The sequence below is a fragment of the Candidozyma haemuli genome (genome assembly GCF_002926055.2).
Source record: "Candidozyma haemuli strain B11899 chromosome Unknown A_2014730914, whole genome shotgun sequence".
In the NCBI taxonomy this organism is placed as follows: domain Eukaryota; kingdom Fungi; phylum Ascomycota; class Pichiomycetes; order Serinales; family Metschnikowiaceae; genus Candidozyma; species Candidozyma haemuli.
Genome location: NW_020289906.1, coordinates 558810 through 580496, shown reverse-complemented (window position 1 = coordinate 580496; position 21687 = coordinate 558810). Strand labels below are relative to the sequence as shown.

At 44.3% G+C, this 21687-nt stretch overlaps 13 protein-coding genes across 13 annotated transcripts; 6 read left to right on the top strand and 7 right to left on the bottom strand. All coding sequences in view use genetic code 12, as the record gives it.

Moving 5' to 3' along the window:
- Positions 1-43: 43 nt before the first annotated feature.
- BIG1 (Big1p) lies at positions 44-970 on the bottom strand (the record flags this gene model as incomplete). The annotated part of the gene is made up of 1 exon (XM_025484006.1): positions 44-970. The coding sequence occupies one exon, from the start codon at positions 968-970 to the stop codon at positions 44-46; it is 927 nt and encodes a 308-aa protein (XP_025342221.1).
- A 202-nt stretch (positions 971-1172) lies between these two features.
- Positions 1173-2561, bottom strand: CXQ85_000252 (aspartyl aminopeptidase; the record flags this gene model as incomplete). The annotated part of the gene is made up of 1 exon (XM_025484005.1): positions 1173-2561. One exon carries the CDS (start codon positions 2559-2561, stop codon positions 1173-1175), a length of 1389 nt encoding a protein of 462 aa, XP_025342220.1.
- Positions 2562-2700: 139 nt separating this feature from the next.
- RTG3 (Rtg3p) lies at positions 2701-4200 on the bottom strand (the record flags this gene model as incomplete). The annotated part of the gene is made up of 1 exon (XM_025484004.1): positions 2701-4200. The coding sequence occupies one exon, from the start codon at positions 4198-4200 to the stop codon at positions 2701-2703; it is 1500 nt and encodes a 499-aa protein (XP_025342219.1).
- A 639-nt stretch (positions 4201-4839) lies between these two features.
- Positions 4840-6111, bottom strand: CXQ85_000250 (uncharacterized protein; the record flags this gene model as incomplete). The annotated part of the gene is made up of 1 exon (XM_025484003.1): positions 4840-6111. The coding sequence occupies one exon, from the start codon at positions 6109-6111 to the stop codon at positions 4840-4842; it is 1272 nt and encodes a 423-aa protein (XP_025342218.1).
- Positions 6112-6295: 184 nt separating this feature from the next.
- Positions 6296-7693, bottom strand: CXQ85_000249 (protein kinase; the record flags this gene model as incomplete). The annotated part of the gene is made up of 1 exon (XM_025484002.1): positions 6296-7693. One exon carries the CDS (start codon positions 7691-7693, stop codon positions 6296-6298), a length of 1398 nt encoding a protein of 465 aa, XP_025342217.1.
- Positions 7694-8017: 324 nt separating this feature from the next.
- Positions 8018-8622, top strand: CXQ85_000248 (uncharacterized protein; the record flags this gene model as incomplete). Its single annotated transcript, XM_025484001.1, has 2 exons — positions 8018-8020; positions 8065-8622. 2 exons carry the CDS (start codon positions 8018-8020, stop codon positions 8620-8622), a joined length of 561 nt encoding a protein of 186 aa, XP_025342216.1.
- Positions 8623-9039: 417 nt separating this feature from the next.
- On the top strand, positions 9040-11019 carry CXQ85_000247 (TLD domain-containing protein; the record flags this gene model as incomplete). The annotated part of the gene is made up of 1 exon (XM_025484000.1): positions 9040-11019. One exon carries the CDS (start codon positions 9040-9042, stop codon positions 11017-11019), a length of 1980 nt encoding a protein of 659 aa, XP_025342215.1.
- Positions 11020-11156: 137 nt separating this feature from the next.
- On the top strand, positions 11157-13220 carry CXQ85_000246 (pre-rRNA-processing protein ESF1; the record flags this gene model as incomplete). Its single annotated transcript, XM_025483999.1, has 1 exon — positions 11157-13220. The coding sequence occupies one exon, from the start codon at positions 11157-11159 to the stop codon at positions 13218-13220; it is 2064 nt and encodes a 687-aa protein (XP_025342214.1).
- Positions 13221-13280: 60 nt separating this feature from the next.
- On the bottom strand, positions 13281-15152 carry CXQ85_000245 (uncharacterized protein; the record flags this gene model as incomplete). The annotated part of the gene is made up of 1 exon (XM_025483998.1): positions 13281-15152. One exon carries the CDS (start codon positions 15150-15152, stop codon positions 13281-13283), a length of 1872 nt encoding a protein of 623 aa, XP_025342213.1.
- A 1426-nt stretch (positions 15153-16578) lies between these two features.
- On the top strand, positions 16579-17220 carry ERP5 (Erp5p; the record flags this gene model as incomplete). The annotated part of the gene is made up of 1 exon (XM_025483997.1): positions 16579-17220. The coding sequence occupies one exon, from the start codon at positions 16579-16581 to the stop codon at positions 17218-17220; it is 642 nt and encodes a 213-aa protein (XP_025342212.1).
- A 137-nt stretch (positions 17221-17357) lies between these two features.
- Positions 17358-18658, top strand: UBA4 (Uba4p; the record flags this gene model as incomplete). Its single annotated transcript, XM_025483996.1, has 2 exons — positions 17358-18620; positions 18656-18658. The coding sequence occupies 2 exons, from the start codon at positions 17358-17360 to the stop codon at positions 18656-18658; spliced, it is 1266 nt and encodes a 421-aa protein (XP_025342211.1).
- Positions 18659-18685: 27 nt separating this feature from the next.
- Positions 18686-20302, bottom strand: CXQ85_000242 (transcription factor TFIIIC subunit; the record flags this gene model as incomplete). Its single annotated transcript, XM_025483995.1, has 1 exon — positions 18686-20302. The coding sequence occupies one exon, from the start codon at positions 20300-20302 to the stop codon at positions 18686-18688; it is 1617 nt and encodes a 538-aa protein (XP_025342210.1).
- A 273-nt stretch (positions 20303-20575) lies between these two features.
- CXQ85_000241 (uncharacterized protein) lies at positions 20576-21679 on the top strand (the record flags this gene model as incomplete). Its single annotated transcript, XM_025483994.1, has 1 exon — positions 20576-21679. One exon carries the CDS (start codon positions 20576-20578, stop codon positions 21677-21679), a length of 1104 nt encoding a protein of 367 aa, XP_025342209.1.
- Between the last annotated feature and the right edge of the window lie 8 nt (positions 21680-21687).

Here is a 21687-nt window from a genome sequence, read left to right as displayed (position 1 = left end):
ATGTTCTTCAGTAAGACAGTGTAAATCATATAAAGTGCCTCAACTAACTCAGCTTGGCTTTCCTTCTTCCAAAGAGCTTCTTGGCAACTCCAAGTGTCTTGATAGCAAATAAAGAAATCACCATCGCTGCTATGGTAGTCACTAGCTTTTCATTTTTGCTCCAAAGCTCGTAATCAAATAAATGGATCTGGTCCTTCTTTCTTCTCTCCAAATAAAGCGACAATGGATCCTTGTCTTCGTTCCAAGTAGGCTTGCTCAATCCCTTCAACCTGACGTGTCTTTCAATCTCTTCTTCACGGCGTGGGTCATTGACGATGCGGTAGAAGAGCTCGAAGCCCTGCGGACTATTCTCAAGAGCCACTTCTGGAATAGGATGCAATGTACTAGAGGTACTGGAAGTGATCAAGAAGGAATAATGTGGAGAAGGAATTCTCTTTAGCACTTTGTCGATCAACTCATCGTTAGCACGAATAGCCAAGTCACGCTCAGGTCCTGGTGGAGGAAGAGGATTAAATTCAATCCTGATGATTCTCTTTCTGGTGTCAATATACTCTGCAAACACATCTTCATCCTCGGCCATCGAGATAGTTTCAGCAGAACACGTCCTCGTAATATATGCTTCTAAGAACAGAAGGTCAAGCGTACCTTCTACCCATGGCATTCCAATCAAGGTGCTCAGCATATGCATGTACTTGACCAAGTTACGCCAGAGCTCCTGCTTTCTATCGATCATATCGATATTCTCGAGACCTGGAATGTTGATGATGAGGTAAGCATCTGAAGAACACTCTGTGATGGCTTTCTTAAGCATATTGGTGACGCTCTGTGGGTCCTGTTTCTGAATGAATGGATGCTTGACCTCCTCTCTGAGGCCAGGAACAACACTATGAGAACCATAAAGAACTGGAACAGCTCTAAAGCCCAAGACTGACGAGATCAAAAGTAGAAAAGGTAAGACTTGTGGTAGCATTATGGGCGATGTAAGGAAGACAGATAGGAAGTTGAGGCCATCTAAAGGTGATCCAGTAAGTCGCGACTATGCAGAAACATGGCAGTGCTACAGCTATTTATGCCCAGAATAAAGTAACATTCATGAAATTCTACTCTATATAAATCCACCCATCTCCTAAATTCTTTCATAATTCATGTTTTGCTCGCCTATTTCTTTTCTTTTAATCGCATTCAATCTTCACATCTTCCTTGACGTAGTTGGAAAGGAAGCCATTGAACAAAGCGGTCAAACGCTCGATATCATGAGACCCACCTGTTTCTCTGATAGAATGCATGGACAATTGAGGGTTACCCAAATCAAGCGTTCTGATACCCAACTTGGCAGAAAGCATAGGTCCAATAGTAGAACCACATGGAGAGTCATTTCTCACGACGAACAACTGCAATGGAATGCGTGCCTTATCAGCGACAGCCTTGATAAGAACAATACCACGCGAGTTAGTGGCGTATCTCTGGTTGGCATTAATTTTGATCACTGGGCCTTGGTTAACCTCTGGCTTGTTAGCCGTTTCATAGAATCTTTCATAGTTTGGATGAACACCGTGAGCCTGGTCAGAAGACAACAAGAAAGACCTGCTGCACATACGTGGGAAGTCACCGCTTTCGCTTGAAGCAAGACGAGAAAGCACATCAGGCAAGAATGAGGAGTCAGCACCCTGGGCAGAGACCGAACCAATTTCCTCATGGTCGAACAAAGAGATCATCGCAACACCGTCATTGGCAGGATGAGCATCAGCAAGGGCTTCAGCAGCTGCAAAACAAGAAGTCAAGTTATCTTGACGAGGACCGAAGATGAACTCATCATGCAAACCACCAAGTGTAGCTGGCTGGTAATCACCGAGAACCAACTCGAAATCTTCAATCTGTTTAGGCTCGACATCCAACTCTTTGGCAATCAACTTCACCAAGGACTCGTTATGACGTTGCACAACATGCTTGACAGCTTGGAATGCTTCATCAGGGAATTGCAAAGCTGGGTCATCTTTACAAGAGTGGCCAAACTCTTCTTGTCCGGCAATAGGAAGCAATTCTGTCTCGCGGTTGAATTCAAATTTAGTATTGGCATCTCTGTTCAAATGAATAGCCAAGGTTGGGATTCTCATCAAAGGCTTATTCAAATGCAACAACTTAGGCACGTAGTTGCCGTCCTTGTCACGAATGTAGACTCTACCGGCAACAGACAAATCTCTGTCGAACCAGGAGTGTGCAATGAGGCCACCATAAGTTTCAACGCCGATTTCAATAAAGCCCTGGTTGGACTTCTTCGAGATAGGCTTGATTCTGAGACATGGCGAATCGGTGTGAGCACCAATGATACCCACAGGGCTTCCTGGCTTGTAGTCAGTACCTGTCGAGAAGGCAATCAAGGAAGAGCCATTACGAGTCACGAGATAGCTCGAGTCAGGCTTGATATCCCAACTGTCCCTTTCCTTCAAAACCTCGAATCCCTTCTTCACAAGCAAAGACTTGACATTATGCACAGCATGGTAAGGGGATGGGGAAGCATTGACGTAGTCAACAAAACGTTGGGCAGCTTGAAGGTCACTCATTGTAGAAGAACTAGGCTATTGGACCATTTCTTTCGCAGTGTTGAGTTTGAAGAGCTCTATCATTTCTCCACACAGGAGAGAGCCGTTCGCGCGGAAGGCTCCCCCAGTTTTGTGATGCTTATCTGTGGCGGCTTTTAGACTAGAACTGATTAGTATCACTGATGACTTCAGAAAAGAAGTCGTCTGGATTAAATTGAGTGTCCTGGTTGGGTGACTGAAGCTGTTCTTGAAGGTCAGATGAATTGTTCAAATTAGCATTGTCTGTTTCTGTGAGCTTGACGTTACCAACACCTCCTTCAAGTTCTGCAATCTCCTGTTCTAGTTCTTCACGACGCTGCTTTTGGCGGTCGGCGACCTTCTGCAAATGCTCAATGTAATCCACAGAAGTCAGAAGGATCGTGGCCTTGTTGGGCTTCGTCTCTCTGACTTTAACTGTTTGAAGTAGTTCCTTGATATCTGGAGGATTCTGATGCGGTTGCTTCAGTAGATTCTGCACTGCGCAGACGTGGGGGTTTAGAAGAGATGGAGGAACGAGGAATCCGAGTTCCTTAATCTTCTCCTTAATCAAATCACGTCGCCTACGCTCAACTGCGTTATGGAACTCTCTTCTTCTCTTCGCCTTCTCCTCCTGAGTTAGTTGTTTGGAAGAACTTGGATAAGGTTCCGGCTTCTTCGAGTTACTTGGAGCTGATGTACCCAAGTACAGCAGACTTGGAGGAGACAACGCATCCTCAATTGATTGCCTTTGCTGTCTCTGAGAATCATTAAAAGATGTCTGATTGAAATTCACTGCAGTAGGTATGCTCTTACTCATGTTCAAGTTGAGTGGAGGTGGTGGAGAGTTCGGATAAGAAGCACCACCATAGGGAGACCTAAGCGAGTCAAAGTTATCATGTGGCCTTGACTGTGGTGATAAGAAGGCGTTTGCTTGAGGTGAGACATACGGATCCCCCAGGGGTGGAATACTAACCGATCCATGCCTCGAAAGCTCCGGACTGAAGGTGTTCTGATACAGGTTTGGCAAGCTGTCCTCGGCGATAGCCGATAAATGGTTATAATGATTGGTTCTCGTGTTTGGGGAAAAATACTGGGCAGAGGAAAAGATGTTCATACCCGAGTTATTCATATTGTTCTCTGGTGATACCAACTGGTCCAAATTGGTAAAATTGTCATTCATGTTAAATTGCAATGGGTCCGATACCTGTTGACCAAAACCAGCGGAAAATTCGTTGTTGGTATTGTTGTTGCCAGCACCTTGTGGTTGATATCTGGGGGATACGGGTTGTTGCGTTGGCGAGGAAAGGAATTCAAAGGTACTAAAGTATGGGTCGTTGGGAGCTAGGTTCTGCTGTTGGCCCTGAGGGGCACCGCCACCATAGCTGGGACTTTGAAAGTTTGTTGGAGAGGTAACAGCAGGTGACGAGTAGTCATCACCAAATTGCTGGTTCAAGTCTAGGCTGAATTGGTCCTGGTTGTGTGGCTGGGATTCAGAAGTCTGTGGCTGGGACCGAGAAAAATCATCCTGGCTGTTTCCTTCTTGTCCCAGCGAAGGGTTCATGTAAGACTCGTAGCCTTTGAACTTGGAAGGGTCGTTCTGGGTCGACTCCTCGAATGGGCTGTCTCTTAAGTAATCTTCCATAACAGATTGAATTGAGGGGCTGTGGAAGTAAAGAACGTCGTTAATTTAGCCAATGGCGTATATGGATATTGCACGGATAAAACTGTTCTTAGCTGGTAGTAATTGCCACTTGCGGTAGAGCCTATATTTAGTTAATTACAATATAATGAGTATACCCAAACAATTGTGGTCTGGGGCTAAGATGTAGGTACCGAGAACAGACCCCGGATTGAGGGGTTACCCGGCCACATACAGACCTACTGCGAGCTACATTAGAGGTATACTTTTGGGTGTTCGAGAAATTTCCAGAGCTTCGTAAAGACTCTTGACAGAAGAGAATTCGCCTTTTTTGGGTACATGAATATTTTGGACTTGCTTGCTTGCTGTAGCTTCCTTTCTGTTGACAGCCACCCACATACCGTTGGGAGTCACATGACCCTCTTGTGGCTGGTTGTCTTACCGCGGCAGTAGTTTCCTGGGAGTGGTTGCAAAAAAAGAGTAGGTGGTATAAGCAACCGTGGCATGCTCCGCTGGCAGTAAGTATAACGATGGAAAAGAACCAGGCCATTTTTTGAAAGTTTGCCTGAAATAACAACTTCGTCAACTAAACAATCTACATCCATTTGCTTGATGAACGAACAATTAATTATCTAAAACAAACTACTCTTCAACTTCCGTGGCAGGCTTCTCTGTGGCAGGCTTCTCCTTCTTCTTCCAAATACGCCACGTCAGTTTCAGTCTCTTCTGGAGGGGCTTCTCTTCCACCTTCTTTTCCAGTTTGACCAGCGCATTGTCTTCCACCGTTGTAGCTTCCAGAGATGGTCTGGACTTGTTCTCAACCTTCGCCTTAACTGATACACGGGAAGGAGTAGAAGAAAGGCTGCTCTTTCCTTCCTTGTCCGAGTTGCCTCTTGAGTAAGACTCGTCAAAATGAGAGAATTTGGAATCTCCAAGGAGACGCATCAATGCCTCTTCCCGATCATCATAAACCTCGCTATCCATGACCACAAACGTGTGCTGACCACGGTTAGTGACTCTAACTCTATCGCCAACGTCAACCACCTTCATCGTAATTCTGTCCTCTTTTTCGTCACCAGCGCTAGTCTGCTTCTTGATGTTCGACGACAGGCTCTCCAAGGACGAAAATGAAGTCAATTCCGAGGCCTTCTCTGCAGCAAGCTTCCTCTGGGCAGAGATTGGAAGCATAGAAGAAACATCCATTTTTGAAACTTCCTCTTCTTCAACCTGAGTATCGTCCACAACACCAGTGGGCTTGAAATGTTCATTGCTGCCGAATGGCGATACACTATGCTGCAGCTCATTGTCAAGATTATCGTTATTAGTATCAGCATCAAAGTCCATGTTAATCTGATATCCAGACCCCCAGACTTCTGAATCCTTATCATTCTCCTCATTCTCCTCAAGCTTTTCAGCATATTCCTTAAAATGGTTGTCTGGAACATCGGTAGTACCCGTGAACCTGCTTGACTCGGAGGCCTTGTCACCCTCTGTGTTCACCTCCTCCTCCTCCACCTCTTCCTTCACCTTTTCCTCTACCTGTTCTTTAAACTCCTCGACCTCCTTCGAGGCTGGGGAGAGAATCTCTTCATCCTCCTTGCTCAAAATCAAACTCTGCTCCATATCATCTTCTCCTTCAATGACTTTTCCGTCGCCTGTTTTCTTTATTTTGAGAGGCTCTGTGGAAGCCTCAGTATCTTCACTTACTTCCTTCTCCTCCTTCTTATCAGCAGAATCAGCTTCCGCCTCCCCTTCAGTTTTCTGGGAAGCAGTTGGTTCCTCATTACCAGATGAAACTTCTTCGTCTGATTTCTTTTGCTCCTTGCTCTTTGGCTTGAGCCTTCCTGTCAACTTGCTAAAGTTTGGCTTTGAAAATGTAATTCGCTTTTTGGTCTTTTCGGGCGTAGTAGTCATGATTAAAGTTTACGGTATTTTTCTTCCCGATATTCATCCGTCGAGCCTTTATACTCGATTCCTACAACTGATGGAGGCGTTGCAAAAAATGACCACGATCGTTCAACATACCGTTTTTGGAGTTACTTTCTATTAGTCTATGGTCTAGCCGTCTTAGATGATAATTGTTGTTGTTTCCCGAAAACTAGTTGTTCTTACGCTTGTTGACCAACTTCTTCTTCACGTGTTTCTTCATCTTGGTTTTCCTCTTCTCGGCCTTGGCTTCCTTGGCAGCCTGCTTTCTAGCCTTCTTATCATCCTTATCTTCAAACTTCTTACCCTTGGCCTCCTTCTCTTTCTTCTCTCTTCTGCCACCTTCTTCATCATCTTCATCATCGTCCTCGTCATCTTCATCCGAGTCGCTTTCGTCAGACAGGTCTTCTTCTTCATCCTCTGATGCTGATTGCTCTGCTTCCTCAGGAACAAGGTCAGTGAGCGTGTCAACTCTACCATCTTGGAACTTTTCAAAGTCACGCTCATCAAGATTATTCAATGATCTCACCAAATGAAGCGAACGGAAGATTTCATCATCGACATTGGAATTGTCCATTTCACTCTTCAAGGGCAAAGAGTCAAGGTATGCTCGTAATTGTGCGTCGTCCTCGTCATCAACACCTAAGCTCGGTTCGACAATGTATTTAAATAAAAGTCTTTCAGGGAAGACATGAATCTTTTTTCTAGAAAAGAAATCATTCACGTTCTTGATATCCATTCTCAAAAAGTCAAGAGCCATGGGGTGCTCTGGCTCCACCGACTGGGAGACATCGATGATATAGAGCTTATCGTTGTGAACGATAGAATTGTATTCACTCAAATCAGCATGAACAAGACGACATTTCTGGTACATTCTTCTCATGTAGATGAGCATTTGCTGGTAGTAAAACACGATTTCATCCAAGTCTTTAAAAGGATGATCTTTGAGTTTGGGGGATGGTTGGGCATTACCCTTTGTTAAATATTCCATAACCAAAACGTGGGATCGAAGCTCGATAGGCTCAGGACATGGAATGCCGTTCATGTGTAGTCTTTTCAAATTTCTAAACTCCTTCTCTGCCCACACTTTAACCATCTTTCTTGGATTACTCTGGTTCTTGGTATTACGGAATCTGAACTCTCCATCCACATACCGCTCTCTATCCTTGAAGACTAAAATAGATGTCTTATAAATCTTCACAGCGTACTCCTTGTCTGTAACTGAGGTGTCTTCATGATCACCATGGTACACATTGGCTTCCTTACCTGTGGAGATGCATCCGTTAATTCTTGAGATGACATTCTTGTTTATGATCTTACCCAAAAAACGCATGGTTCTCGGGTCCAAAACCTGCTCTACCGTGGCACGGTTGGCTCTATCCTTGGTAGTTTTGGGTCCCTTCTTCAATGGTTCAGTGTTGATCACCAGGGTATACTTCTCCACGATCTCACCTCTATCCGTGATAGTTCTAGAATTGGAAGGAGCCTCAGTCTCCAGATCACTGCTGTCAGTATCAGACAGACTTAGCTGGAGGTTTTCCATATTTCTTTCAACTTCTCTCTCCGACATAATTATGGTTGCAACCTGATGTGGTACTTTTTTTTGCAAGAACTACCTGATGCGCAGAGTAGCGATGCACCGCGCAACTGAGTATCATACCAAGCTACTACACCTACTTTCAATCTTTCAACAGAAACACGTATAGTGGACACTCCTTGCTTATCAGAATGGCCCCTAAGTTACTTGAACAAATATTACCAGCGGTATGTACATGGAATAGCTGACCCGTTTCAACTCAACTAACAAACCAGAAGTTCTTCGTGTTTATACCCCTATATATCGGGGTGGAGGTGATACTCGCCGTAGCCATCCTTAACAAAGCTGGTGGAGCTTATGGTGTGTTGTCTATACTTACAGGTCATCACTTGAACTTTTGGCAGTGGCTTTTCAACTTGTTGTCGTTCCTTACGCTCCCGTTCTACATCTCAGGCTTGTCTAACATTCTCAACAGAGCCAACAACGTGAGAAAAACAAGTTTGGCTTGTGTGATTTACTTGATTGACACTTTCTTTGGTCTCATTTTCACTGCCTACTTTGTTCATTTCTGGTTTAGCAGAGAAGACAACAACCCAACGAGCTACGGTGGTAACGCTGCCGCCACAGGTGCCTCGGCAGTTGACTCCTATAGCGCATACGTTCGTCGGTCCGCTGATGCAACAGAAGACACTTTGTCACAGTCTGCTTCTCCTCAAAGAGAGCTTTTCTTGACTGTGAGCGGCATCATCGTGACCAACGCCTTCCGCTTATACTTTGCATTGGTCTTCCTTTCATTCACCAAGCAACTTTTGAAACAGTCTGCCCTTAATCAAAAGTACTATGGTGCTGATTCCTTGGGAGAAGAAGTCTTGCATCCTACCAGTTTTGTGGGAAGAATCAAGAAGTTCGTTTACGACCTTGAAATGAGAGCCAAACATTTCATGACTGAGTTCTTGAACTAAGTCTCCCCTTCCCCACGATTCTATCCCGATTGGCATTCATTAATAGAGTTGTTATAAACAGCTTGAACTACTCAATCATCAACAAATTTGTCATTTCATCTCGATAGTTAATTCATCTTTTTTAGCCTTTGTATCCTGTCTCTCGTTTTGCATCTATCTTGCGAATGCATGAATAAAGTGAATAACCCTAGTAGATTTCAGAAAATATCACCCAGTAAGCTCAAAATAGAAATAACCTTCTTCTCCCTGAAAGCAAACTTAAAAAATCGAAAAAAAGGCTATTTCTAGAAATATACATGGGGGCCGTATATGCCGACTTTTCTGGTCCCTTTCCGAACGCTTATTCTACTTTTCGCAACCTTGACCCCACCCACAATCGTATCATACCATTTCTCCCCTTATCTCAACTCATGAACCATGGGCCAGATTGCTAGTAACGAGGAAAACAACGATTCTTCTAAACTGCTCGTCCTTGAGCTGTTTACCAAAGAGCAAATCTTGAAATTCTTCCAATTGCGTTGTGTTAACCTTCTTTCCAAAGATGAACTATCCTCGTTAGCCTCGAGGCTCAATGTCACCTCAGCTAACGACCCAGACACAGCAATCTCGTACTCGGATGTGGCATATGTGCTTCAATTATCTAACGATAAGGAGCAGGATATCCTGGAGGTCCATGAAAGTTTTGTGAGTGCTGTGAAATTCTTGACTAGGGTTTTGGGTGCTCTCGGGACCTTACCCTTTCTTCAGGATTCACTTAGGGAGACCGATGAGCCTTTGACTCTACGAAAGATGGTGATAGCATCGACAGTGTTGCTGGGGAGGATACGGCGAATGTTGGGCTCCAAGTATAACTACTTGAAACTACTCTTTCTTGCCTTTTCCGTGGCATCCGGAACACTGAGTGCGTCTCTGTCAGAGAAGAACGAGTCCGACCCTGAGAAAAGTGACGTGGCCAATGGTGACGACCAGTTCGTTGTCGAAGCAGTGAAGATACCATCACACCTTGAGAACGACCAGGATGATTTTGAGACGTCTCGAAGAATCAAATGGGACTCATTTGGCAATATCAAGTCTTATGATGAGATAGACGTCAAGCAGCATAGCATGAAAGCCTCTGACCTTTTGAATTTGTTAACACTTTTGTTGATAGTCAGCTCTGTCCCCAAAAAGTCCCATATTGAGATGCAAGCGCACATCCAGAAGAACATAAAGGAGAAATGGATTGAGTTTGAAGACTGTGCCCTCACACTAGTGAGATACTTTGACATTGAAATCGAGAAGCTGAATGTAAGAAGCAGATCAATCTCGTTTGAGCAGTTTAGTTCTGCTTGCCAAGAGGGAATTGGCCGCTTTATCATTGACAAGCTTGCTAAACTAGTCGAACGCAGCATACTTTCTCCAATTGTGTCAGACGGCAAGATCACAAAGAAGGAAGAGAAAGAAGAGGAAGAAGAGACCCACCAGGAATATCTGTATCTCAAACTGTCACCCAAGAAGTCCGCGAAGAAGCATAAGTTCGAGGAAACCAGGCTTATCAACGAGCCCTCAATATCATTGATAGCATTGGCTCTCCGAAATGCCGGAAGTAACGTCAAAATCGGCACTTCAAATCTTATTCAGCTTTATAACGGATCGCAAAGTGGGTTTTCTGTGAGGTCTTTAGAGCTGAAGATCTTCAAGTGGCACGCACCGACCATATTCTTGGTATCAGGTAAACGGCTCAAGCAGAAAACCATCAGCACGAATAGGAGGTATCAGCAATTTGACCAAGAGTATCCAAGATATTTCCTTAGTAATGAAAACTCACAAAGGGACTGGCAGAAAGACCTGGATAGACTCACATATGCCGTGTTTGTGCATCTGCCTTGGAGAAGTTCCAACAAAAAGAACTTTGGTGATGAAGAATCAGTGATCATTAGTCTTCTGCCGCGGTTTGATTTCCATAAGACGAAGCCTGATCCTGTTTTACAAGGCCGGCTGATCTATTTCAGTAATTTGGGTATGGGCGTTGGCTTTGGAAATGATCAACCGGTGAACAAGAATACCGTTCGGAAATATCTACCCGGTAATGTCTCGCTTACCATAGAAGCCAACCTCGAGTTTGCCGTGTTCAGGCATATTCGTAGTGCTGGGCCAAACACAACAAATTACTTTGAAAAGTCTTCACAAAGAAGCATCGAGGACGAAGACTTCGAAGACAGGTTCATGATAACTGATTTGGAGGTCTGGGGTGTTGGTTCCAATAAAGAATTGGACGAGCAGAGGAAGCAATGGGAATGGGAAGAGAAACAGGCAAAAGCCAGGCAAAGTGTTAACATAAGGAATACGGGAGAGGAACGTGCATTCCTCGAAATGGCGGGATTAGTGGGAAATCACGGTGCAGGCGGCTCCGTGTAAGATATATAGTTTATATCGGGGAATGGTTGCAAATCGCCAGTATCGCGTATGTACATCCAAACACCACATATGTGGGAGATGATCATCGCGTTAAATTTCATAGGAACAGTTTGAAGTAGCTTACTGAAAATCAAATTATGGCCAAAAAGAAGACTTCCAAAGGCTCTGGATCAGGGTTCAGTGACCCAAGATTTGCAGCAGCTCAAACTGACGCTAGATTTCAACTTCCTAGTTTGAAGAGGAACAAGGTCAAGGTGGATGACAGATTCAGTAAAGAAGAACTTCAAAAGTTGAATGTCAGCGCCACTGGTAAAAAGGTCAAGATCGATAGATACGGTCGTAAGATCAAGGACGATGATAACAAGGGCTTTGACAAGTATTTCGAAGAAGAGAAAGACAGTGAAGGTGAAGAAGGCACTGAGAGTGGATCTGAAGGCAGCTCAGAATCAGAGGAAGAGTCAGATACCGAAGATGAAGCTGCTCCAGCCAAGGTGCTGAAAAAGACTTCAATCAAGAAAGTTGAGCCTGAGGACTCTGCACTGGAGCTGGACAGTGATTCAGATACTGCAGTTGAAGAGGCTTTCGTTGACAGAGCTAGAGGTGAAGGTTTGTCGTCATCATCGGACGAGTCCGACTCCGAAGAAGAGGTTGAAGAAGAAGAATCTGATATTGAATTAGAAGAAGAAAAGCCAGAAGAAGGTGACCCCACGCCATCCTTTGCGGTCGTCAACATGGACTGGGACAACATCCGTGCTGTGGACTTGATGGCTACTTTCGTTTCTTTTGTGCCTAAAGGTGGCTCTATCAAGTCTGTAACTATTTATCCATCCGAGTACGGCAAAGAGCAAATGCAGAAGGAAGAAGTTGAGGGCCCACCAAAAGAATTGTTTGCTAAAAAGAAGAAGAAGGACGATTCAGACTCTGATTCAGATTCGGATGAAGATCTCGATTTGAGAAACGCTGATGACCTTGAGAAAGCAGCAAGAAAGATCTATGAAGAAGACGATGGAGAGGAAGATTACGATTCTAAAGCTTTGAGAAAGTACCAACTCCAGAGGTTGAGATATTACTATGCTGTTGTTCACTGTGACAGTGTCGCCACCGCTAAGAACATCTACGATAACTGTGATGGCTCAGAGTACGAATCTACAGCTAATACCTTTGATTTGCGTTATGTTCCAGAAGATATGGAGTTTGACGATCAGGATGCCAAAGACCAATGTGACAAGATCCCAGCGTCTTACAGACCAGATTCTACCTTTGTCACAGATGCTCTTCAGCATTCCAAGGTAAAGTTGACATGGGATCAGACGCCAAAGGAAAGAACGACACTTTCATCTAGGCTGTTTTCTCAGAAAGAGATCGATGACATGGATTTCAAGGCATATTTGGCTTCCGACAGCGAAGACTCCGAAGCAGAAGGAGCCGAGCTGCTCAAAGACAAGTACAAGAACCTCTTGGGTGGTAAGTTCTCTTTTGATAAGGGTAACGAGCTGGAAGAGGACGTTGATATGGAAATCACATTCAACCCTGGCCTCGACGAAAACAAGGTTGAAGAAAAGGCCGAAGAACCAAAGGAAGAATCCACCATCGATGCTTACAAGAGAAAAGAGAAGGAGCGTCGTGCTCGTAGATTGGAAAAGTTCAAGGAGAAGCAAGCGGACAATGAAGCCGAGAAAGAAGAAAAGCCCGAGAAGAGCAAGGGCAAGAAAGATAAAAAGAAGAAGAACAAGAAGCATGAACCAGTTGATGAAAAGAGCAAAGCAGAGCTTGAGTTACTTCTTATGGATGATGATAAGGACCAAGGCCAGGATAAGTCAGAACATTTCGATATGAGAGATATCCTCAAGGCAGAGAAGGACAAAAAGAAAAAGAAGAATAAGAAGAACAAAAAGTATGATACAGAGATGGTGCAAGATGGCTTCACACCTGATTTGAATGATGACAGATTTAAGGAGATCTTTGAGAGCCATGATTATGCTATTGATCCTACAAGCTCTGAGTTCAAGAAGACTGACACCATGAAGCGTATATTGGATGAAAGATCCAAGAGACTGAGAAGGGATGATGGTGACGAGCGTAAGAGCAAGAAGGCGAAGAAAGATAAAAAGAAGAAGTCATCTGAAAGTTCTGTGGATGAGGGCTCTCTGAACTTGAACTCATTAGTTGCAAAGTTGAAGAACAAACTGCACCAGAAATAGACCTATTAGCATGTTAACGAGAGAACGAAAGTTATATTAAATTTAATAAATATTAGACCATTAGATTTTGCAAACAGGGAACGTAACTGGTCCCTTTGCTTGGTGGGTCACCAAATTGTCATAAATGCCCTTGACCTCTGATTCAACGAAGCCAAGATGGTTTGTCATGTAGCTCTTGACGCCACCAAATTCTTCTTCAAGAATATCGAGCGTCCTGAACATGCTGATTAGTGTTTCCTCGCCGAAGGATACGCTATTGTCCGTTACAGTTCCATTAGTTGCTACCCTTTCAACCGCCTTGTTGTGTGCAACTTGCTGAGGTGCGCTAACTCCATGGACAGATAAGGCATGCTCATTAGCAACAGTATGCTTGTCGACGCCCGCCAAACTCAAGATCAACATGGTGACGATGCCCGTGAGCTCTCTGCCGTTTGAGCATGATATAACGAATGGCTCATGAGGGTGCTCCTTGATATAAGTAAAGATAGTACGGAGTGGCTGCACGCCTTCCCTTAAGATCTCTTGGTTAACCTTCTCGAGCTTGTTGGACGATGTAGCACTGGCGACAAGTCTCTTAGCGAGCTCCTCAGGGGCAACCCTCTCAAGGTCTATGATAGGACTTGTGATACGATTGATGCGAGCATGAGACAAATAACCTGGATCGATGTCACCGGCAGACTCCTGTGGAGATCTAAGGTCAAAGATAGTCTTGACACCCAAAGCCTTGAGTGCTTGGGCGCCTTCTTGTGTGATTGAATTGATACATGCTGACCGGAAGATGTAATTTGACCTCACAAAGATTGTCAGGCCAAGCTTCAGGCTCTTGGAATAGGTAGGCTTAAGTAAACGCCAACCTCCAACATCTCTGAAATTCAGAAGACCATCGATATCCTTCCATCTAAACTGGTTTCCGATCGTAGTGTTTGCATGTAAGAAACGGAGCAGCTCATTCTCTGGCTTGAGCCAATGCAACATGGCCGCCACAGCATGATGTCTGTAGTTGACTAGCTTGTTCTTATCCAAAGGCAAACCTTCAGGATTGAAATCCTCTTGGTCTTCCTCAGACTCGATGTGGTGGACACCCATGAAAGTATGATCGGCATTCTTGATAACCTCCAAGTGATGAGAGTGGCGGCATCTGCTGAGAAGGTTTGAAAATTGGGCTCCATCGTTTGGAGAAACAACATCATCTTCCATACCGTAGATACTCAAAACGGACCAGCTATCTGGAAGATCCTTAACACAAGTCAAGTCGACAGCAATTAACGTAAGCAATTCCTCGCGAGGCACCACCACTAGCTGATACTTGCCATGGCGAAGACATGTCATCTCCATTGAGACAAAGTCATCATCGATAACATCATCTCTTTCAAAATTGGTAGGCGTATTGTATCTTGTAGAGCAACTCACCAAGTTTGGCACCTGGAACGCCTTCCGTTCTGGGTCGCCAGCTCTGAGAAGAGCTGCTTGCTGCACGGCCCAAAGGTACATCACCACTGCACCTCTCGAGTGGGCAATAATTGCCAGGGGAACAAAAGCTGTTTTAAGTGGATTCAACGATGGATCGGTGATAAACTCCATACATCTCGTTATATCCTCGAGGTCAGAGTTGATAACGCGTCCTAACTTGGTATCAGCACAGTCCTCCAGGGCGCCGCAACCACGAAAGTCAATCCTCAACGAGTAAATACCTCTGAATGCTGCCAATTTGTGAGCCAATATTTTTTGGTAACAGTAATCCCTATGACCCATTTGGCCATGCAAAATGAGCGCCATTCGCTTAGTAGGTGTGGCCCATTTTGGGTCATCGGAGTCCACACCATGTGGGATGGCTATAGTAGCACGTATTCCACCAGGCACCCAAACCTCAATTTCTCTAGGTGGGGGAACGTTAGTAGGATCAACAGGCTCGTAGCCTAACTTGGGAGCCATAGTAAACCAAGTAGCAAATATGGTTATCTTCCTCTATTTTTTTTTTTTTTTCCGAAGAGACGCTGGTTTATAAGTAGCACAAAGGCGCACATGATTATTCAGTTGCGGCCTCCCTAAGAGTGGAGTAGCCCGTACAGGTGTTGAGCGAGGGAGGGGACCCAACGAAATATGAAGCCGAGGTGCATTGTTTTGGGTCGGTTCAAACGGCCCTAATAATGTAAGCTGTATAGGGACAGCTGCAATTGGACTTATCTGCGAAGCTGCTGGTTGGGTTTGGAGACTGCGCCAAAACTTCGCAGCCACAAGACAGAACCTTATTTTGGACTTACTGATAACGTCTAGATTGGGCTGATGTGAGAAACGGTATATTATACTTGTATGAGATGCTTTTGTACAACTGGTGAAATAAAACAGGTTTTGTGGTGATTTCGACCTCGGTTTTGTGGTTTTTACCGAGGAATGGTCGCCAGAGGATTTTCTACTTGTGGGACTCATAACCTGTACTCCGAAACCCTCTTAACCAGGAGTTGAGGTATTCATTGTTACCAGGTTTAACTAGAAACTCATTGTGTTGCTGTTCTCCGCATGGAATATTGGGTTGTGGAAGAAGTTCGAATCATTGCCAAATCTGGATATCTTAACGGTTACAGTGGCAACGGTTGCCAACTTTTGACCCCATCCTAGGCCCAACACGTCCTAGTAGCCCCTGAATCACGTATGGAGGGGGAGGGGCAGGTTTTCATCTTGACTGATAAGCAAAGCTTCGGCACCAAGTATCTGGAGGGAAGATCTTTCAATGTGTAGTGCAGTGTAGTGCCACTGAGCATGTCTTTCATATGATAACCTTCATCCAGATTCCAGCACAGGTCAAACAAATAGACTACAGATAACAAAGGAAAACTTCACAAGCATGTACTAAAAGGTTTATAATGACGATGATTTATCACCACAGTGGAGATTTATGATCGGCAAGATATCTTAACAAGTGATCAATAGGGTTCATGTTTTTTGGTGTTTTAGGTCTACCATCTTCACAAGAGAGTGTTAGATGACCCAGCACATGTAAAACCAAGCTTTCTGATGGGGAAACGATGTCAATACATCCTTTGGAAACATGAAAGTCGCCCTTTGTCTTCTTCAATTCTATGGTCGAGCTGTGTTTGGGCTTACAACGTGACATTGAAAGCATCAATTTCCCCTCAAACAACACCACATGGAACCAGGACCATTGAGAAGCCTTAAATAAGTTCCTTCCTCTTTTTCAACCAACATGGCCTTCTCCCCAGCTAAGGGTCCTCTAGCCGTTGGGTGCAAATCAGCCTGTCCTGCGCAAAACACACACCGTATGGACGCGGTGAGGCCAGGTTTTATATTTTTTTCCACTCAAAGAACAAGTCACTAACCCACTATCCACATTCCATACACAATGAACGTGGTTCTTACAGCTTTGTTGTTCGTGGTGGCACAAGTCAGTGCCTTGCATTTCTATCTTCCTACTGGCAACACCAGATGCTTCTTTGAAGACTTGCCAGCTCGCGCGTTAGTGGTTGGCAAGCTTGAAGCATTCGAGTACTCTGAAACCACCAACGAGTACTTCAAGACAAACAACTTGAGATTGCAGATCACTGTTGATGAGACTTTCGACGCGAACCACAGAGTCGTGGACCAGAAGTCCAACCCATCTGGTGATTTCACCTTCACTTCCTTCGACAAGGGAGAGCACAGATTCTGTTTGACCCCAGTGTACCAGGATGGAACTAAGGGTAAGTGGCACAGAATCTTCTTCGATGTTGCCATTGGAGCTGCCGAGGACTACGCTGACTCCAAGTCATCCCACAAGGTGGATGCTTTGACTTTGCAGATCAAGCAGTTGAACGAAAAGTTGAGAGACATCAACTACGAGCAGGAGCAGATCAGAGAGAGAGAAGCTATTTTCAGAGACCAGTCTGAGAGCACAAACTCCAGAGTTGTCTGGTGGAGTATAATCCAGTTGGCTGTGTTGGTTGGTACTTGTGCCTACCAATTGCGTCACTTGAAGAGTTTCTTCGTCAAGCAAAAGATCGTGTAACGAGGAAGTTCATATAGTTCTTGCATCGTTATCAAATAGATATAATTTTTTCGGAAAGTAAGTGTCAGTGTAAGTTCTCCATCTCCATCTGATATCACATCGCGCGTATGCGCATCTCGTTACTACCTTAGCATATCATGTCTTCTGTGGAAGACCTACATCTCCGTATTCAGCAACTAGAAGCAGAGAATGAGAAGTTAAGGAACGACTTAAAAAGAGCCTCTCCATCTACCAACCAACTGTCAGACCAAGATGGACCATCTAACGATCCAGACTTCTCGCTCGAAGAGTTCAGACGGTATGGTCGTCAAATGATCGTTCCTGAGTTCGGTTCCCTACCGGCTCAGCGAAGGCTTAAAAAGGCCAAGATACTTGTCATTGGTGCTGGAGGACTTGGATCTCCCGCCTTGCTATACTTGACTGCTGCTGGTGTTGGTCGTATCGGTATTGTGGATAACGATACGGTTGATATCAGTAACTTGCACAGACAGGTGATCCATACTTCTGACTACGTTGGCAGACTCAAGTGTGACTCAGCTAAATCATACTTGAATCGTTTGAATCCCCATGTTGATATTGTTACACATCCTGTGAGGCTCGATAATGGCAATGCGTTTGGCATCTTTGCTCAGTATGATCTAATAGTCGACTGTACTGATGCACCAGCTATACGCTATCTAATCAATGATGTGGCTGTTTTGAGTGGGAAGACTGTTGTTAGCGGTTCTGGAGTCAAAACAGATGGTCAGTTTACTATTCTTAATCTTAACAATACTGGACCATGCTATAGGTGTTTCTATCCGCAGCCACCCAAACCAGAATCTGTTTCGAGTTGTGGCGACGCTGGAGTCTTTGGACCTGCTATCGGCATGACAGGCATCTCGCTTGCTACTGAGACTTTGAAAGTCTTGACAGGCTTCTATGAAGAAAAGTTTACCCCTTTCCTTGCAATGTACACAGCATTTCCACAGCAAGTGCTCCGACAGTTTAAGATGAGGAATAGGCAAGCCACTTGCGCTGTCTGTGGAACACAACCGACGATAACAAAGGAAGCAATAGAATCTGGTGAGATAAACTACGAGGTCTTTTGTGGTTCTGTGAACTCGAATGTATTGACTTCCAAACAAAGGCTTGATGCCATTGATGTTTCACAGAGATTGGCGAACGAAAAGAGCTCATTATTACTTGACGTTCGCCCTCCCGAGCAATTTAAAATTGCTCAAATTGCCGGCGCTATTAATCTAGACTGGGTTCTGCGATTGTCGAAGCTCGATTCGCCAGATTCAGTTGTACCTGAGACATTCGACAAATCAAATGATAATTTGTATGTTATCTGTCGTTATGGTAACGACTCGCAGCTTGCAACCAAGAAACTCATTGATGAATTTGGCTTTATGAACGTCCATGATATCAAAGGTGGTTTGAATAAATGGAGTGAGACAGTTGACAAGAAAATTCCCAAATATTAAGTCAACTGAGGATCTAATCTCTCCAAGATCATGAGACCAGAGTATGTGCTCATAGCGTACGCTGAGCTGCCATCCAAATCTTCAATCCATGCGCAAGCTGAAATACCAATTTCAGCGGGGGTGAAGGAATATGCAACGTCAGACTTATCTGCTGTAGTGGGCATGTAGTCTCCAGAAAGCCTTAGTGTTTGTCTATCATCTTCTAGGGAAACAGACCATACCTTCAACGGAACAATTAACTTATTGTGTGCTTTTGGCACACCAAAGATCTTTCGAGCGATGTTGATCACATATAAATCTCCCGCAACGTTGCCAACCAACGCAAAGGGATGGTCGAGGTACTCGCTTGTGTGAAAGCTAGAAATATATTCTGTTCTGAGAAGCAAGCTATGCTTTTGATGAGGATGTCTTGCAAAGGAGTACCCTATACTTTCAGCAGAGTCAGGATAAACAAAGATGCGTAACCCTCTGTGGTATCGGGGTTGCAAAGACAGGATAGTATATGCTGTTTCGACTCTGCTTTGCCTTATATTTTCATAAAGTATTGCAAATGATCTTGTTGTAGTAGTGTTAATCAAAAGAACGTGCCCGTTAAATACGGGGGCAACAGTAACAGTGCTGATAGCAGAATCGACCACATATTCCACAAATGATGGCACTTCTGGTTGCTCGTCAGAGCCAGGAAGGACGAATTCAGCAATTGCACCATCTAAAGTGCCAACAATTATCTTCGTCTCATCAAAGACGTCATATGTAGTAATGGGTAAGTGGCTGTTGTTGTCTCTTTCGTCAGTCATGGCAATTGTCCATGAAGCAGTGGCTACTTCAATATACTGCGTGCCAGTAGCAGGTAGATCAATTCTGAAAAAGTGGACTTTACCATCTGAGAACAATGCAGAAAGAACGCCCATATTGCCATCCCGGACTTTCAATGGAAGCCAGTTAATAGTTGATGAGGTACCGAAACTTGACGTAAGAAGCACCTTACGCAAGGATAATGAATTTTTCCCCAGATCGTACTTCCAAAATTGAATACAAGATGACACATCAGATTTGTCTTGATTATGAGGGAATATCAGCATCGACGGACTTGTAATGGCCTTCGATAAGCCATCCTTATGGTAAGCAACCGCAACAGCTAAAAGAGAACCATATGGGAGCCATTTCATTGCCGTTACGATCCCACCGACATTCAAGGCAATTGCATTCCTTTTATATAGCTCCTTTAAGTTCAATGCTTCGCCGTACCGAAGAGCCTTTTTACTTTCTTTCTGGGAACTGGTGAAGTTAATATCTATTGGATCGTCACAGCCAAACCTAGCCTTATAATCACTCTCCAGGACCTCAGAGCCTTCGAATTTCGGAAAACTCAATTCATCACTCGTCACTTCAGGAACCTGCCTGACGTGATGTTGGCCATTAGCGACAGCCTGCTTGAATGGAACCTCATTGATGTAGAAGAGCTTATCGCCCCAAAGGTCCTTCTGCTGAAGTAAATATTCGAATTGCTTCTCTTCAAAGCCATAATTATGGTGGAACCGTCCAACAAAACTCAAGTCTCGTGTTCTCGGGAGGTTGGCACTTAGTATTAGCTCGTCAGCTTCCGTAGCCATGACTGTGGACTTGTGCTTTGTTTGTGTTTATCATTTCGCGTTTACCAGATGACATTTGACAATAGTGGTAGTAAACGGCTGCAAGTTCAAACATGAACATTTTTGAAGAATCCCAACTTGTTTAAATCCAAAGTGGATATTTTTCTCTCTTATGTACTCTGATTAAGTTTTATGTTATTTTTGTAGCATAAAACGTACTACCTTTCATCATATATCTCGGACTCTGGGGTATGTGCGAAAGCATCCATTTCATCTCCATATCCATGCTACATGATGGTTAAGCCAGAACCCTCAGACAAACCAAAAAAAAGAAGCAAGAAGTTGTTTGATGATGACGATTTCTTTGTGATGAAGAAGAAGAAATCCAAGACTCCGGTTTCCAACACTGAACCAGTCAAGACGGAGGCCAAACAACCGGACGCAGAAGATGTCAAAACCGAAGTGGAAGCATCAGAACTGGCTCAACTACCGCTGCCACCAAAGGCTGTTCCTCCTCCACCCCCTGCTCCGTCTCAAGTAGCTGATATACCTACTTCTAACGATCACCTCGAGTCTTTCCATACTGCCCAAGATTCGTCAGATCATGAAGAGATCTTGGAAGTCAAAAGTGTGACTACTGTCACTGATCCTGTGGAAGTTTTATCCGACGACGATTCTGACGAAGAGTTCGGAGCTTATATTAAGGCACACTCGAGTCTGAAGCAGAGTGACGACGAGTCTGACAGGTTGTACGACCTCTCTGTATCGTCAAGGCTAGGGCCGCCCGAGGACTATAGCATTACTTGCAGAGGGAACCAAACATTCATGGAAATCTTGGATAACATAAGGCTACAAGCATCGCAGAATTTTTATCCTTTCAACCTCAGAGGCGGTTGCCTTGTGTGGATTGAAGGTAGGCTGGAGCTCAAGCCATTCTTCAGGCCAAGCACGCTACGAATTCCTCGACCTGAGGATTCTCAAAAAAATACAGTCATTCAATGTTTGTATATACCTCAGAGCTGTCGACATAATTTCGAAAAGATTTTCGAGGAATTCTGGAAAACTACAGATGAGCAAGAAAACGATAGCGGAGAGGAGGATTTGGCAATTGTTAATGTCCAAGAAGACAAACCTCAAAACGAAGAGTCTCAAGGCGCAAAAAATGAGTATTTCGTGATTGGGCTCAAGGGTAAGGACAATAAGCGCATAGAAGCAGAGGTAGGACCTCAAACAAAGATTAGGGCATTGCTTCAGCACTATTTGAAATCGAAAGATATCGATGAAACACTGGTCAAGAAGGCAAGACTAGTGTTTGACGACGAAGATCTAGACCTTGACGGCGTGGTAGCCGATACAGAATTGGAAGAGGATTTCGAATTGCAAGTGTATATTAATTAGGTAATCAT